We start from the raw sequence: 17,778 nt of genomic DNA on the forward strand, positions 1-17,778 counted from the left end.
GTATCAAATGCGGCACTCAGATCTAATAAAATGAGTGCCATAGTCTCACCCTGATCCAAACAAGAGCGCAATTTTTCAGTTACTCCTAGTAGTGTAGTCTCTGTTGAGAAATGTGTCCTGAAACCAGATTGGGAAGGATGTAGAAAATTAGCATTTTCAATATGGGTAGTAAACTGAAAATTAATATGTTTTTCCAAGATTTTGGAAAGTACAGGTAGAAGTGAAATGGGACGGTAATTGGCTAAAACCGAAGAGTCAGCATTGGGCTTTTTCAACAAGGGGCCACCATTGCGTGTTTCCAATCCAAAGGGACAGAGGATTCACGTAGAGAGGAATTGAGGAGCCCCTTAAAGATTCCCAATACAGCAGGAGAAAGTTGTTTCAAGATGTTAGCCGGTAAAGGATCCAAAGGGGAGCCCGACTTTACCCTGGTTAGGCAATTGGCAAAAGAGTCATCATCGAGGAAGGGCCACTGTGAGATTTTTAATGTGCCAGGCGGATTCACGTGATTGTTATCTGGGCCCAGTTTATCAGGGGCATCACGAACAGAACAGTTCAAAGTACTATAAATCGTTTTTACCTTGGTGATGAAAAAATTAGCGATGTTATTACATCTAGTAGAATCAAGAACGGGAGGTGGAGGAAGAGTGTTTGCACCAGCCAGTTTTTTAACCATGGAAAACAAGGCTTGAGGATGATTTAAAGCATTATTATATCCTGGAATGTTAATGGCTTAGGTAACAAAATAAAAAGCGGGCTGGTACTACAATATCTCAAGAGACAAACTCCATCAGTGGTCTTGATGCATTAAACTCACTTGGTGGGAACAGCCACCAAAGCACTGATAGATGGGGGTTTAAAATGATAGCGCACTCCGAATTCACCACGGGATCTAGAGGAGTGGGGATACTGGTTCGTAAAAGTTGCCTGTTGATAATACAGAGCACCCAGACAGATGACCAAGGGCGCTTTGCGGCACTTTCTTGTCAGTGGGAAGGACGAGCTTACAACCTGGTCTCAGTATATGTTCCCCCTGCACTCCACGGTCTAGCCTTCCCAGCCCTCGGTAAGTTCCTGCTTACTTTACCCCTGGGGAAACTGATCATAGGAGGCGACTTTAACGCCGTTCTCGACGCCTCCTGGGATAGATTGCCACCGAGAGACCAAGGGAACCCCTTCCCACAATTACGAGATTTCACAGAAGCGCTTGGGCTGGTGGACATTTGGCGCGCATGTCATCCCACGATGCGCCAATACACATATCACTCAGGAGCCCACAATAGTATGTCCAGGATTGATTATATCTTTTCCTCCCTGACAAGCCTAGAGACGGTCATGGAGATCACGCACCTTCCGAGAGGAATATCTGATCAGTCCCCTATATCGGTAACATACACATCACAACACACTGGACGGAGACGCATTTATCCAATATACCCAGGATACTTGAGGATCACAACTATTGGGAAAAAATTACACAAAACCACAAAGCACTACTTTCAAGAAAACACACACTCTGTGGCTTCTCCTAGTACTCTATGGGAGGCCATATTTTGGCCTTTCTCAAAGACCTATGTCTGCCAACTTTGTCAACCCAGGAGGTGGACACATTGGATGAGCCACTTACAGTTGACGAAATCACGGCTGCGATTAGGGGGCTGCAACCGGGCAAAGTGCTGGGTCCCAACGGTATTCCCGTGGAACTCTACAAAAAAGCAGAGAGGCTAGGGCCTCACTTATTAAACATGTACGAAGACAGTCTAGATAAGTGAATACTCCCCAGAGATCAGAGGATAGCGACACTTGTGACGATCCCCAAACCAGGCAATCCTCCTCAGGACTGCACCTCCTACCGTCCAATTTCACGCCTCAATGTAGAAGCAAAAATATTAGAGAAAGTACTGGCATCCAGACTCCAACCGCAATCCACGTCTCTTATACACCCCGATCAATCCGGTTTTATGCAGGGCCGTAACACAGCAATGAACCTACGACGGCGTATTGGCCCGTATGCCAACTATCCGAGAAAAGGCGGTCATCCTATCATTAGACTCCAGTATGGCCTTCGATCGGGTGGAATAGTCCTTCATGTTTGCATTGTTACAACATTTTGGCTTTGGCACCAACTTTTGTGCCTGGGTCCGGCTACTATATACCCAACCCATGGCACATAGTAGTTCATTGGACGAATATCTGAGGACTTCCCTCTGGGGCGTGGGACCAGACAGGGTTGTCCTTTGTCCCCACTTCTATTTGCCCTTGTACTTGAGCCACTGGCGACTTGGATAAGAAGAGACCCAGTGATACGAGGATTGTGATGGACAGAGGGGTGGGAGGACCGTATATCATTATACGCAGATGATATATTATTGTACATGACCTCCCCCAGCCGTTCAATTAATTGTTTCTTAGATATCTGTGAGTCCTTGTTCTGCTCGATTTTCCCGGCCTTCTTGTGAGGAACAATGATGGAATGTGACTTCAGTCTCTTATCATTCAAGTCTAAGGGTTAGAGTAGTGAATGGAGCCTATTTACTAGGCACTTCGACATGATTCTGTGCTCTTCCCCATAGATCAGGGCTTGCACACATAGCCTAGGGGATAGATTCGTTAGTATTAGGGATAACCTGTCCTGTAGTGAGGGTATTTCATGGAGCCGTGCTGAATTCAGGCCTGGTAGGCCTCAAACGGGAGAGACTCCATCTTTCTTTCTGCTCCGGCAGCTTGGGATGCTTCTAGGTCAAATGTAATGTTTTAGTTATGAGGTGTTATTCGCTTGGAGAGAACCGGTTCAGGCCGGCCCTTATCGAAGGATTGTATTTTTCTTCATGCCGAAGACACTACATCAGGCCGGCCGGCTGGGAACGTGTCCTTGGTACGGGGGGGTACAAGAATTTGGTGGGCGGCAGGTTACAGGCCGGAATTTTCCATGAGGAAACGCACCTCTATATTAGTGAAAGTCTGAGGCAGTTACATGTTCAGTCCGTAGGCGGCATCTAGCCGTTAGCAGTAAAGCTACTACGTATTCCAGGGAAGACAGACGCCATCTTGAAGGCGGAGAAGAACCGAGAGACAGATACTCTCCTAGCAGAATAGCCAGAGAGGAGAGAGTAGCCGAGAAGGAAGAGGTCCCAGTGACTCGGAGAAGGGTGAAGAGAACAGCGCATAGTGGTGCAGACATGTATCCGTGACTGCGGAGGTGTGACTTCCAGGCGAGCCGAGGCACAGACGAGAAGGGAACCTAGATGACCACTGAGTGCAGGCTACATACTACTAAGGTGATGTCGACCCTTTCTTATTAGAGTGTACAACTTAATCTTTCACTTTTCTTTGCAGGTTATGTGTTATATTGTAATGTTATGTGATTGCGTATGTAATGAGTAATAAAGTATCCAGTTTGTAGTGAACCAACATGTGCTGCGTGTTCTTGTATGAGAGGGTAGCCTATTCTTCTAGTCAGCTGCGGCTACATGAACAGATGTTAACCCTGATCAGGTAAGTGGTAACTGAATAAGGGAAAGAGGAGCCCCTCGAACCGGAGAACAGGCTATGCTCGAACTGGCAGTCCTTGTGTGATCTGATGAATAGTGAGACTGATTCCCTTTTTGTATGTTATGGTGATCATAGGATGAACTGTCGTATGAGACTGCCGTCTGGGTAGAGAGGTCTGGATTCGTATGGGATCGCGAGGCCGCCACTTGTGATACTGCCGTCTGGGTAGAGAGGTCTGGATTCGTATGGGATCGCGAGGCCGCCACTTGTGATACTGCCGTCTGGGTAGAGAGGTCTGGATTCGTATGGGATCGTGAGGCCGCCACTTGTGATACTGCCGTCTGGGTAGAGAGGTCTGGATTCGTATGGGATCGCGAGGCCGCCACTTGTGATACTGTCGTATGGGCAGAGAGGTCTGGATTCGTATGGGATCGCGAGGCCGCCGATTGTGCTGAGACTGCCGTCTGGGTAGAGAGGTCTGGATTCGTATGGGATCGCGAGGCCGCCACTTGTGATACTGTCGTATGGGCAGAGAGGTCTGGATTCGTATGGGATCGCGAGGCCGCCGATTGTGCTGAGACTGCCGTCTGGGTAGAGAGGTCTGGATTCGTATGGGATCGCGAGGCCGCCGATTATAAGAGGTCCTGGTATGTATAGTAGGAATTCCCTGTCCTTAGGTGGTAAGATATATGTGGTTACCTATTGTAGATAGGCCCTAGGGAGAGGGAGGGGGTAACGTTCTGGCTGGGTTAGTGAGGCTCTGATGAGCGGGTTCTATCTGATCCGAAAACCCAAGCAGAACAGTCCTATGGCAGATTTTCATGATACACGATTAACTGGGCGAAATCGGTTCTATTTGTTCTCCATGGTACCCCAGCGCTTACCCAAGGGAGTGACGATACAACTCGGGAGTGATGGTTTTAAATACCTGGGCATCCATATCACACCAGACCATACCCAATTCTACCAGCGCAACCTCGTGCCCCCTCTCCTGAGACTCAAAAACAACGTGAAACACTGGCGCGAACTACCTTTGACCCTCCTGGGCAGAGCAGCCTTATTCAAAATCATGGCTCTCCCAAGGTTCCTATATGCACTACAAAACATGCCAACCCCTGTCCCCAACTCCTATTTCAAAGCCATCGAGGCTGAGGCGGGACTGCTTCTCTGGGACGGAAAGCCCCCTTGCATAGCCATATCCAAACTCACTAGGAGCTGGTACGATGGTGGAATCACCCTGCCAAATGTGCAACTATACTACTGGGCCTCACAACTCATAGTAGTAAATCAATGGCTACACGCCTCGCAGGAGGAACCAGCCCTCCGGCTTGACAGAGACACCCTTGGTATTGACGAACCCCTGGAGGCGCTATACAACAAGGCCACCTCACCAAAAAAGCTATCGCTCTCACTTATCGCAAACTAATCAATAATCAGAAAGATCGTACACACACCTTGCGAGAAAAAAGGGCAGGCCAAACTGGGGGACATGGACGACAAGGACTGACAGGAGGCATTGGCATCCCCGCGAGAGGTGGCAATTTCGGCCCGACTACAACTTGTGCAACTGAGAATACTGCACAGGACGTACTACACTAGAAAGATGCTTCACAAGATTGGACGGACTTGGACACCTTTGTGTTTGCGGGGTTGTGGGCAAAAGGGCACATTTTACCACACATAGTCGGATTGTCCCAACATAATACACTACTGGGAGACAGTCGTGGCAACAATCACCCGAGTCTGTGGCTTCGAGGTCCCCCCGGAACCACGGAGGTGCCTGCTCATTATTTGGGAGCCAACAGACCTCAACCATGCAGCACAGGCCTGGGGGACCCTTGGGATTACACAAGCTAAACGGAATATCGCACAGCAATGGGGCGCGCCTACTGCCCCCCGACATCAGCACTGGTGTCAAGACCTAGATAGAGCAATGGTGGCAGAAAAGGCAGTATTCATACACAGAGGGTGTCCTCATAAGTGGGTGCGAGTGTGGGGCAAATGGAATTCGTTCTGCGGCAATATTTGAGCCTCCCCAGCAGAAGAATCGGACCCATATTTAAGCGACTAACCCACACGAACTATCGTAGAACCGCCTAAATACCCAGGATTGGAGATTCAGAAATGTATGTATGTTGTATTGTGGAGTAAGGCAACTGTGTACAATGTATCACCTGAGAAACTACCCTGTAATAAGTATATCACGATATTGGCAACTGATATATGTAATCAGCATTGTTTTGAACTTATAATAATAAAAAAAATTATAATAAAAAAAATGGCAGTTTGGCTAAAATAGATTTTATTTAGCGGAGTTTCATTTGGCTCCAATATTCACTCACCTTGTAGCAATCAGCGAACCTATGGTTCCCCTTTCCAAACTTACTATTGCATTTGTTGTAAATATTAGTCACTGTCATACGAAATTTGAGCCATTGTTTAAGGGATAAAATATAGTTAGTAAATGGCAAAAAATTATTGAGTTAGTCAGTCAAAAAAAAGCTTCATTCGATTCAACGAGCAGATCATAACAGCATATAGACAAATACACATTCATTAAAAAAAGAATACACATTAAAAATATTATTTAAAAACATTGATATCGGTTAATTGATCAGCAAGAAATTCATCAAAAACTGTCGTCAGTATTGATTTGCAGATGGACAACTTTACTTTTTGTTGCATGTATCTTGACATTTTATTCTGCATGTTCTTCCACAATTTCAAATCCAATTAGTTATTAGTCTTTCCTGAATTCCGCTCTTGTGAATGTATATAGGTTCAAGGTTTTCATTAGAGATGTAGATCTTACAATGAGATCTACAATATATGAAATATGTCAATTAATACAACTTTCAAAAAGAGCTAAGAAATGTAAACATTTTACAACACATAAATCACTGACTGGGCAATTTATCATCTCCATAGCAGCTTTAGCTGTTGTAATTCCATATTTTTTAAAAAGTGGTTTTAAAAATCTGTTGGTTGTATTCGACAGTATGGACATCATTATAAAGTACGGTGCAAATTCCTGCCCTCCAAACTACATTCTTCCGTGCATCTGTCATAGTTTTTAGCGGTACACATTTCCACCTACATAGCATTATACATCTTCGCACCCTGTGTTCCAGGTTCCACCCCAAATACACTTGGGAACTGCTGCCTGACATGATTGAATGACACAATGAAAATGGGTTTTCGCTCTACATATATCCATATCATTCTCCGTGGAGGAGTTTGTCATGGTATGCTTTAAAAAATGTTTACGTTGAATATAGCTCATATTCTGAATATCTGATGTAGTCAATAAAAAGCACCGAAGTGCAGATAAAATGTTAGTTACAAATGATCTGACCTTTGTAGTAGGAAGTAGACATTCCGTGGCCATAAGACTCCTTAAAGACGTTTCTTTGGTGTTTAGAATACAATGATACCATTGTAAAATAGCAACTAGTTCTCTTATGCAAGTGCTCACCAATCCTAATTCTGGCCTTAGCGCTTCTTTCGAAAACCATGGAATTTAAAATGCAAATAGTGCAAAGAATATTACCCTCTACCTCATGCATAAAGTCCCATTGATTAAGATATAAGAAGGTCAATGGAATCTTCATTTTGTTTACCGTTAAGAGATTAATAAAGTGCCTTTAGTGCATTTCCATGAGCATAAGCCTTGATTTAATAAATGTACAATGTGTTCATTGTCGGCCAAATTTGTGGTCATAATTCTTCCAAGATAAGGGTATGACTTTACTACTTCTATGGTAGAATTATTATAGAACCAGCTATACTTTGTGTTGGTTCAACAACCCTTTGGACAAAACCTCATGGCCTTGGTTTTATTTATATTAACCTTTAGGAACTGAGCGTCTGAGTAAGATAACAAGACATTTCTGTAAGTCATTAGGAGTCGGGTCAAGCAGAACAATTTCACCCTCATAAAGGAGTGTCCCTAAAGGATAGGAGCCTAATTTCGGGGCATCACCTGCAACCTTACTCAACTCATCGGGCAGATTTGCCATATACAGAGAAACATGTTGGGGCCTGTAGGCATCCCTGCTTCAAACCATTTCTCTTACTTCCTAACATAGCATGACACCTGGTAGCTGTGTGAAGAGCAATTATAAGTTTTAGGAGGCCCCCTGGTATTTCCAAGGATCTCGACTTTTTGGTTCCACTTTTCAATCTTACTACTGCATTTGTTGTAAATATTAGTCACTGTCTTTGAAATTTGAACCATTTTTTAAGGGATGAAATACAGTCAGTAAGTGGCAAAAAAATGATTGAGTTGCAGATGGACAACTTTACTTTTTGATGCATGTATCATGACATTTTAATCTGCAATTTCTTCCACAATTTCAATTCCAATCGTTTATCCAAGACTCCTGAAATTACACCCTTCTGAATTTGTTAAATTAATATAGAGCTGGAGGACTGAAAACCATGATATTTGGTGATCTTGCCCTTTGAAAGATGTTACCCTGCAGTGCATAATGTATTTTTAATTGGAAGTAACATAGCTGATACGTTTTCAGATAGTGTGTGTGACATTTTTATGATTTCTGTGTACTTGTGAGTGACATTCCACTGCTAAATGTGTGACACTTTGACACTTTTTCACGAGTAAGTTAATAACCAGTATTTGGGTAGCTCACAGTGAGGGTTTTCTATTGCCTCTAGATGTATCACACAACAATGTACATACACCAAGTAGAAGCATGTCTCAAGTGGTGGACTAACAATGAGACGAAGGGCAGAAGCAGCTCACCACAGCTCTGAGTGATCCGTCCCTTCACTGATTATTCTCTCAGTGCTTTACACTCTAGAAGCCCTTTCTGCACATCTCCCTCATCTTCTAGGCAATTGGACTGTCAATTGGCTCCTTGCTGCAGGGATTACATCATTATCTTTTTCTCATCGATGGCAGCCGATTCCTTCAAGCCTCCTGCCGGTCTTTGCTTCTAGCAGGACTTCAAGCCTTGTTCTCAATCAGGAAAGTTATTATTAAAGACACTTACTCACAAACTCTCCACGGTTCATGACTGTGGACCCCTGGCATTGGTCGGTGAGATATCTCTGAAACACTGACTTTTGAGCATCTGTCAAGTATTTATCCTAGTTTTGTAGATGCAGATGTGTATCCCAGACCTTATCTCTGTTTTGGTTGAAGTCTGTTTTTATAGAAGTGGGATGGACACACACTCACTATCCCCCTCCCCCCACCACCTCCTCCCATCTTCTCGCCCCTCCCATCTCCTCCTCCCACCTCCCTTCCTCCTCTCTTCTCCCCCACACTTCTGTTCCTCCCTCCTCTCTCTGTTCCTCCCTCCTTCCTCTATAAAACAGTGGCACAAAAAAGAGCGGATCATCTCTACCTTGCTACTACGAAAGACTATCGTTAGCGAACCTCTGGGGAAGAATAAAGTAGGTGAGAGATAGGGGCTGCCCTCTTCTAATGGGGCTTCTGTATCCCATTTGTTTGAGCCCTGACCACTTTGGAGCTTCTAGTAATGTTCCCTACTTTTCCACCAAATCGAATCCCGGTCTGCCAGACTCACCTATACCCCCATATTGTCAGCTGTACATATATAAGGGAGTCCCAAAATGGATCCTTGCCGGTACACAGCTAAACACCACATACATACTTCCATTACCACTGTTCCTGCTTATTTAGAGCAAATATATCTGTGACATTAATGTTCCTTTTGGGTGGGAGGAAGGACCTGGTTGAAAGGAGCTGGCTGGCCCTTACAAGCTGAAAAGGGCAGAAGGCAGTTCCCCTACTGAAGGCAACAGGTAAAAAAGGTCTCCTGAGTCTACTAGAATTAGTTACTAGTGCACCTGTCAGTTCCCCGCAGCCCGGAGAGTTGACAGGAGTCACTGTCAGGATAGAGGAGTACACGCGGTGTTTCTGCAGACTGCAGACTCGCTCTGGACCTCATGATATTTAACAAAAGATCCTCCTAGCGCATGCATCATTGTTATGATGCGAAAAAAGAATTACAGAGAAATGCTGCAAGGGGAACTTAAGGGCAGGGGTTCACACTGTCCCAAGCCGCACAGAGGGCGTTTCCATGCCAACAAAAATTGTATTGAATGTCCCCTACTTCGGCTAAACCCTTTTGAAAATTCTTTGCCCATTTATTATATAATACAATGCAAACATGGAATATTTGAGTATCCCAAAGAGGTGTGCATTGACTGCAATATTGTGGTTGATTTTGTGTGCTGAAGCTTTCAGACCTCAACAACTTCTGTGAGGTTATGGCTCCTAGTGTTCCTAGTAATGAATAAAATGGGTACGGTAGGTCTTACACATAGGTCCTTCAGAGCAGGAGATGCGTTTTGACTGCAATATTGAGATTGATTTTGTGTGCCCAATCAATCAATCAATCAATCAAGATAGCTTTATTCGATTTTAGGCATTTTTAAAATCATAAAAGCTCAAACATGAATAAAAACAATTAAAATGTGTCAAAAAAACATTAGCCTATCACACTGTGCAAAAGAGTGCATTCAAGTAGGTCAGGGTATACAGGGATCCTTTTCAGACAGCAGCAATCACTAATGGGTTTTGGGCATTTAGACTTTTTCTAATTCTCATAATACTTTTCAAGAAACCAGTCATAATACATACTAAAAACGTCTTATCTAGAAATTGTAGATGTAAAAACGCTGGTCTATATTGTCTCATGCCAGCTCTTTTTAACCAGGGGAGGATCCATCTTTTTCTTTCTTTTTCATAAAATTTACAAAACAAGATCACATGGAGAGTTGATTGTATAGATACATTGTCGCAGGGGCAAGCAGATAGCTCTCTGGACCAGTCATTAATATCTGGATAACTGACTAGTCGGTGAAAGTTATTAAACCTAAAACGGGTTAAAAGGTATCTATCATAGCCCCCCGTACAACATAGGAGATACGGTTGCATACCATAGGTAGATAAAGTCATTTGATGCTGAACCACCGATTGCTTATTAACCTCCTTAGACAATCTGAGTAAGTCCAAGTGGGTAGAACATCTTATTTTAAGGTCCTTTCTAGAGATAGAATTCATTTTTTCGGGGAAAGAGTAAAACTCCGGGTGGCCTAATATCACTAACACACACCCGCCCCGTATATTGCTATGCTTAAGCATTTTGCCTGGTAGATTTTAAGTAATATATCGGGGGTCTTTTCCCCATTTTCTTTGAGAAGTTTGCGAGGGCAGCAGTCGCCTTCATAAATAGCAAACTCCTACTTTTCACAGCTGGGCCCCATGAGCCCGTATTGGTGAATAAAACACCTAAATAAGAAAAGGAGTTTGTGCAATCTACTCTTTTGTCCCCCAAAGGGAGACTATTGCTTTTAATTCTCCCTTTCCCACAACTCATCACAAATGTTTTCCTTTCATTTAATTTCAGGCCTAGTTTATTCATAAAACAAGCATAAGTTAAAAGTGCTTTCTGCAGACCAAGTTGTGTACGGGCCATTAAAACCGCGTCATCCGTGTACAGGAGGGCAACTATCGGCCGCTTATTGACATATGGAGGATCCTGCGCCGTTTCTTCAAGCTCCTGTTCCAGGGCATTGGTATAAAGATTAAAAAGAAACGGCGCAAGAACACATCCTTGTCGCACCCCCCTGTCCACCATGATGGGGGCAGTACATTCCCCGTTCATACCGTAACGCACCTTGGCTGTGGCCCCCGAATATAATTGTTTTAAAAACTGAATCAAGACCGGGTCGGCGTTTAAATTAGTAAGAATACTCCACAGTTTGTTGTGTATCACGCAGTCAAAGGCGGCTGTTAGGTCTACAAAAGCCAAGTGGAGTTTCCCACCCTTTGCCTGCGTGTACTTCCCAATTAAAATACTTAAATTCAAAGATTGTTTGACTGTCCCTAACCCTTGTCTAAGACCATATTGCACATCACTAATTATGTTATTATCGTCGGCCCAGGTTTGGAGTTTATTCAAAACAATTCGTCCCATAACTTTCATTAATGAGTCGAGTAAAGAAATCGGGCGATAAGATGCCGGATTTGCTCGCTCCCCTTTCTTAAAAATCGGGACGATAACGGACTCAGCCCATGTTTTCGGAAAACCATTTGTACAACTTGCTTGTAATACCCGGGTTAACAAGGGTGACCAAAGTAAGGGAGTGGTTTTAAAGAGATCAATAGGGAGGCCATCAGGTCCAGGGGCCTTGCCCCCCTTACTCGCGTTAATGGCCACAGTTACCTCATCGAGAGAAATTTCTAGATCGATAGAGGTAAAGGTATTTGTATTGTACACATGTGGAGTTAAAACATCAAGAGAAATTTTATCATGTCCTTGTATACTATAAACCTTAGAAAAATGATCTATCCAGGCCTTTTCATCTATTGCTATAGTGATGGATGCAACGTCGTTAGGTTTAAAAAATGGCGCGTTCACTGCCCTCCAGAACATGGAGCAATCTTTACTAAGTGATGCTTCATATAGGGTCATCCATGCCTCCTGCTTTAGTTCCTTCTTTCGTTTCTTTCTGGCTAAATTATAAGATGATCTGCATTTTCTAATCTCGTCACAGTCTCTCTCTGGTTTATGTAAGGCCTCTTTTAAGCTGAAGTATGCCTTTGTGCATTTTTTATCGAACCATCTGTTTCTGGTATCTCGTCTGATACTATTCCCAACTTTTAGGGAATCTTGAACGATGGAAGTAATCTGTAGGAAAGCATTCACAATGATTTCATTAGAGGACTCTTCCCGCAGGCAAATTAAAATCGAATCGTTAGCCTTAGTAATAATTTGCTTGTTCAATTTAGTCGTATTGCAATTGTTCCATCTTAATTTGTATCCGTTTTGGCTAGAAAGACGAAGACCTTGAGTCCAGGCCAATGTATTATCAACTCGCTGGGCTACTATATTTGGTAGTATTAAGTCGATACTTAGGGGGAGATGATCACTCATAACATTTCGGTGAGTTTTAAAATTTGCTACCCAGTTTGAATAGTAGTTTGGTATAATAATAAAGTCAATTAAGGATTGGCAACCCCTACCTACAAAGGTGTAATTAAAGTCAATGCAAGGAGAGCACAATTTGTTTGCAAAACCCAGATCATGAAAAAATAAGAGTTCATTAAACTTATCACCCCGTTCCGTGTGCCCAATCTTTCAGACTTCTTAAAGGTAATTCATAAAGCTATTCTGGTAGGTCTTACACATATACTTCAAAAAGTTAATATATGCCACTGTAGTGGCACGTCTGGCGCATCCCACCACCTGAATTGTTTGGTCGCATGATCCTTGATCTTGTAGTACTCCATAAAAACGTAGTGCTCGTGCCTTGTTATTCATAACACAATGTCTTTGGGACACCAATGATTGGCAGTTACATCACAAACAGTTGTTTGGGCAAAATACCAACTTAATTGTACTTGATTTCAGCTGTCAGTGATACATGTTGGGTTCCGTTCTCATTATATGTCAAGTAACTTATCTAGTCTAATTCCGTTAACTCCCCGGTATTCGACCTTAGTTTTAACCATATCTGTATATTTGTGATTTGAAATCAACAGTGAGCATTGCACAATGAGACCAATCTGAACGGCAGGTGATTGATGCTACCTACCTTATTTCACAACTAAGCGTCGACCAGTTAAGCTTCTATGAGCCCCGTTACGTATGTAAACTGGGGTGGCATGGGGAGCAAAAGAATGATGGATTTAACCCAGATCTCTTGACTGGGGGTGAATGTTTTGATTTGTTCTGCATTCCGTCCATCAATTGTGTGTCTTTTATATATGTGACACTGCACTGTCACTTCTATGTTTCTTAATCTGTCATCTTTCTCATGCAGGAAGGATTTGCACCTCCAGAAGACGAGGACGTTGAAGAAAACCAGCAAGATGACCAAGACGAATACTAACCTCGACATTTACTCATCTCTGTTTCCAAGCTCTTGTCATGCCATGAACAAATTTGCTTTCCCCATAGCCGCCCCTTCCAGTCGTTTGCAACATTAGAGGTTTGGTTGGTACAGCCTGCACTCTTACATTACAACAGTTCAACAAAGCAAATAATTTCCTCTAAATTGAGCATATTCTGCACACAACCCACTAACTTATTCCGTATCCTAAGAGAAGTATATAAATGTATATATCTAAGAATTCAGAATGTAAATAGTAAAGTTGGTGGCTGACAGGGCGGTGCACTTGTTTTGGCCTTTTAAATTTAAAGGCTTGGTCCGATTTGTCTACGGTTTACTGGTCTTTTATTTATTTTAGGTTCCCATCTTTGATGTGAAATTCAAATTTTGCATACAGAAAGATTGGTTTGTTTGTTCCATTCTCTTCGTTTCCCCTTCATCTTTCACTCGCCCCTCAACACACACGCTTTAGTCCCCAGCTCCTTTGCAGCTTCTTTCCAAGCTATTGACAGCGTTATCTACATCTCGACCCTTTAACTCTCCCAACTGGACAGACTGTATTATACTGAAAGACAAAAATGAGTTCATTTGTATATTTTATGGTATTGGATTTTACTTGCACTTTTGCCTGCTATGTTCAGAATAATTAAAGTGGTGATGTTGGTAAGGAGCTGCCCACCAGCATGGATTTTCTGCTGACGGTGACCATGGGTGACATATTCCAGAGCAGCCAGACTAACCTTTTGTAATGAATGGCATGCAGTGGGGGATGGTATGCTCTCTTTTATCAGGGGCAAGACGGGAGGGGGGTAATTTTATGTTATTTATTTATTAGGCAATTAATGAAGGAAGACTGAATGCTTGTGATGCCTTGGGGTGGTGGGGCAGCAAGGGGAGAGGTCATTTCTGAAATAGTGTTTTCATTTTATTCCATTTTTGCGGGGCTTTGATGGGCACATTAGTGAATCCAGAGTTATTGAAAGTGGCAAATGGTGGCATGAAGGAAGTAATGGGGACAGTGTTCAGGGCATGAAGGAAGTAATGGGGAGAGTGTTCAGGGCATGAAGGAAGTGTTCAGGTATTGAACCGCTCAAGATGGAAGGTTCACAGAGCGACATGGTGAAAGGGTAATACTATTCAGGAAGGCGCATCAAGGCCTGTCTGTGCTGTCTCCTACTCCTGCATGGAGTCTCGGCTCAGCGCTGCACTCGTTTCCGTTCTCTGAGCCACATGCTGCTGCAGCCATCCTCCCTCATTTCAAAGCACATTTAAATCCGAAGGCAGGGGTCAGAAAGGATTTGCTGGTGGATTTTTTCAAAGTTTGACGTTATTTTGTTTTCAATTGGAAAAGAAGTAAGGCTTCTAGATCCAGGGCAGAGAATGTGTGTGTTTTTATTTTTTTATTTGTGCCACTTGGGCTTCATTAACACTGCATTGACAAAGGAAGCCACACAGTTACTGCCTAAAAAGACCACGCATTTAGTGCATTGCCCATCCGATTGGTATCGTGGCCATGGCACCGCAGGGCAGAACTTGCATCTGTGCTAAGTTTTATTTCAAATAAACTTGTGTGGTCAAAAATTGCAAAAAAAAATGTTGTGCTTTTTGTGTCAGTCTTCTTTGCGGGACATGGGGAGGGTGAATATGAAAGGGCGGATACTTCTTAAATTGAAGTGGTTATCTCCAAAATGTGCAGGCAGAATAAAGCAGTCATTATTTAAACTTTTGCATTCATATTATGAAAGGTTTTTTTGGTAGTGACTTTACAAAAGGATTATCCAGTCACTGTGCACAAACTGTTTTTGTAAATGAAGAAGAAACTGTAGAATACCATATTAATCGTAGCAAAAAAACAGCGCACAGAGCTGCTATCATTTATTTTCCTTATCAATCTGCTAGTAACAGTTACGAATGACGGAATCATGCCACGTTACCCAGGGCAATGGCTGTCTGCACTGTCACGGACATATTGGTGTCTGTTTTGGTGTTACAGACACCAAACATTACAGTGTTTTCTCTATTTCTATGCAGAGACCGTCAAGGCACCTCGTCGCATTGAACAGGCTTGCACCATAAACATACTCTGCATGATAAAACCAATAATAATTTAAGAATATAATTTATCAGCGTGTAGAGTAGGTGTAAAGCTATGTTATCAAGCCTCGTTGAAACAAAGGGTATACCCAAAGATCACTGGGACCTGGGTGCAAGGCAGTATATAAAGAAGTGGTCCCAGAACATAGATGCTTGAAAAGCAAAGTCCAGAACAAAATCAAAAATTGAATAAACAATTAAATGATGCTAGAGTGTTTTTTAATAACACGAAGCAATTTATCATTTTTGAATTTAAACAGCAATTAGCGAACACTATAAGAAAAAGGGTTGGAGGTGCCCAACGGGGTGAAAAGAGGGGGGAAAAGGTGATTTGAGTGAGGTAATAGAACAAGTGACATATAACATTTGACAGTATCACAATTAAATTGTTGGGCATGTTGCTCAATGCCACGCAATCACAATGAAATGCTTCATTTGATATACAATCCTTTTTACAGCCATGTACATTAAAACAAGTACAGTGCACATTGCACTATTGGTGGTACTGGTATGTGTGGTATGTCGACGTTTCGACCACTTAACCCATGTAGGTTGATTGGGTCCTTACTGACGGGGTCTTCCTCAGGACAAAAGTGACAGTGTAGCGAGAGCGGCACCTACAAATAAAATAAAAAAGGATTACATCAGGTACCAAGACGGAAAGTGCTTGGACAAAAAAGGGATGAGTCACTATATTTACCGTGTTTGGGTGTGGGAACCTAATAGGTACTGGCTTTGCGCCAAAGACACTAAGGCTCCAGGGCTCCAAAAAGGGTGAGAGTGAAGGACACCTGAAATAATAAGGTGTCAGTAAAGGGGTGATCCGAAGGAGGATTGACTCAGTTGCCAAATTCAAAATTCTAATCAAAATATTTCCAACTTACTAAATAAAGCAAATGAAAATTAATTCTCGCAACGTTCTGGAGACAGTAATCAATGCTGCATAGATAACCGTGGCCATGCCATCGGTAGGGGTGGTGAAATGAATCACAGACAGTATAGACCTCTATATATGAAAAAGGGAGAGAAAGCGAGGGGGTGGATTTTAGTCAAAAAACTGAGGACATTCAGCGCACAGGTCAAAGAACAAATGTCTAAAATCATTAGATTAGTTTAAAAACACACTCAAGGGTGACATGCATGCTGCATATGGCAGGGAAGATCAACTGAAAAGTGATCTAAGGGAACTTATCATGTGGAAAAACGAAGAGGGGAGTCGCTTACGCGCATTATTTAAAAACTGAAGATTCTGCTAATAACGAAGAGGCAAGGAGCTTCTCCAAACAGACTAGAAAAGTCACATTAAATAAATCAAATTGGACCACAAGGCACGAGTGGAGACATAGTGACCGTGAACCTAGTGGCGAGATACAAAAAGACGCTATATCAAAACAGCGGCTCCCGCCCAAATACTGGCGGGGAGGAAAAATATAAATAAATGAAGCGGAACGGAGCAACAAAGTGTCCGTGCTCGTATACAGAAGCCCAGCGTGGTGGTCAAATTACCATGTACAAAAAACGGCACGGGCTCCAGGAGGGGACAGGGAAGGAAGAAGGAAACAGAGGGGCAGTGATCACAAGCGTAATACGATCCACTGTACTAACTATTTTGCTGGAGTAGCTCTTACCGTAAATTTCAACGGGCTTTTCTCTTCGGGAAATGCGAGGGAGCTGCTGTAGCATGGACTCTTCATTTATGTTATGTGCGAGGACGCTTTACGCCGTATGACGTCCCGCGTGTAGCAGCAGCTAGATGCTTGCAATGTCACAATTGTAAGTGTATTGAAAGAAAGACCCCGAGGTAGTGTGTTCTTTAAAGGTGTGTTAAATGAAAATGAACACATTGTCGGATTAGGCACTTTGTGTTTTTGTTGCAATTTAAACAGGAATATAAATCAAAGAAAACCTTTTGTATAAATCCAGGAGACAACAAAACATGATTTACAAAATTGAAACCGCCCAATCAATAGATGTGATGTCACACCAAGTCGAGAAAAACATGATTCAGAAGATGGCATAAACATTGAAGTAGGGTCAACGTAAATAACATTTGGACACAAAATAAATCGACAATGCAAGAATTGTCATGAAGTTAGATAACATAGTGCATCACATATGTCAAGTATATACAGATTACAGGGGCATATACTAGAATCCGAGTTATTATACATAATAGTGAAACATCTGGTAATGTTGTCGATTAATACAGTGAAAGCACAGAATGAAGCAAATTAAAAGGAAAATCTTTAAGTGCTAAGACAAGCTAATTGGGCATTGCTGGGGTCTTGTTCATTCAGGCCA

The 17,778-nt window shown here is 42.7% G+C and overlaps 1 protein-coding gene across 7 annotated transcripts in view; it reads left to right on the plus strand.

The window, feature by feature from the left end:
• The window catches only part of MAPRE3 (microtubule associated protein RP/EB family member 3), a 767,705-nt gene extending 752,728 nt beyond the window's left edge, over nt 1-14,977 (plus strand). For all 7 annotated transcript variants that reach the window (XM_085613228.1, XM_085613226.1, XM_085613230.1 and 4 more), the window contains one exon: nt 13,315-14,977. In XM_085613228.1, coding sequence (XP_085469354.1) covers nt 13,315-13,383 — 69 coding nt within the window. In that variant the 3' untranslated portion in view covers nt 13,384-14,977. The remainder of the gene's footprint in view (nt 1-13,314) is intronic.
• The last annotated feature ends 2,801 nt before the right edge of the window (nt 14,978-17,778 follow it).

This window comes from Triturus cristatus, chromosome 6 (assembly GCF_964204655.1).
Source record: "Triturus cristatus chromosome 6, aTriCri1.1, whole genome shotgun sequence".
NCBI lineage: Eukaryota > Metazoa > Chordata > Amphibia > Caudata > Salamandridae > Triturus > Triturus cristatus.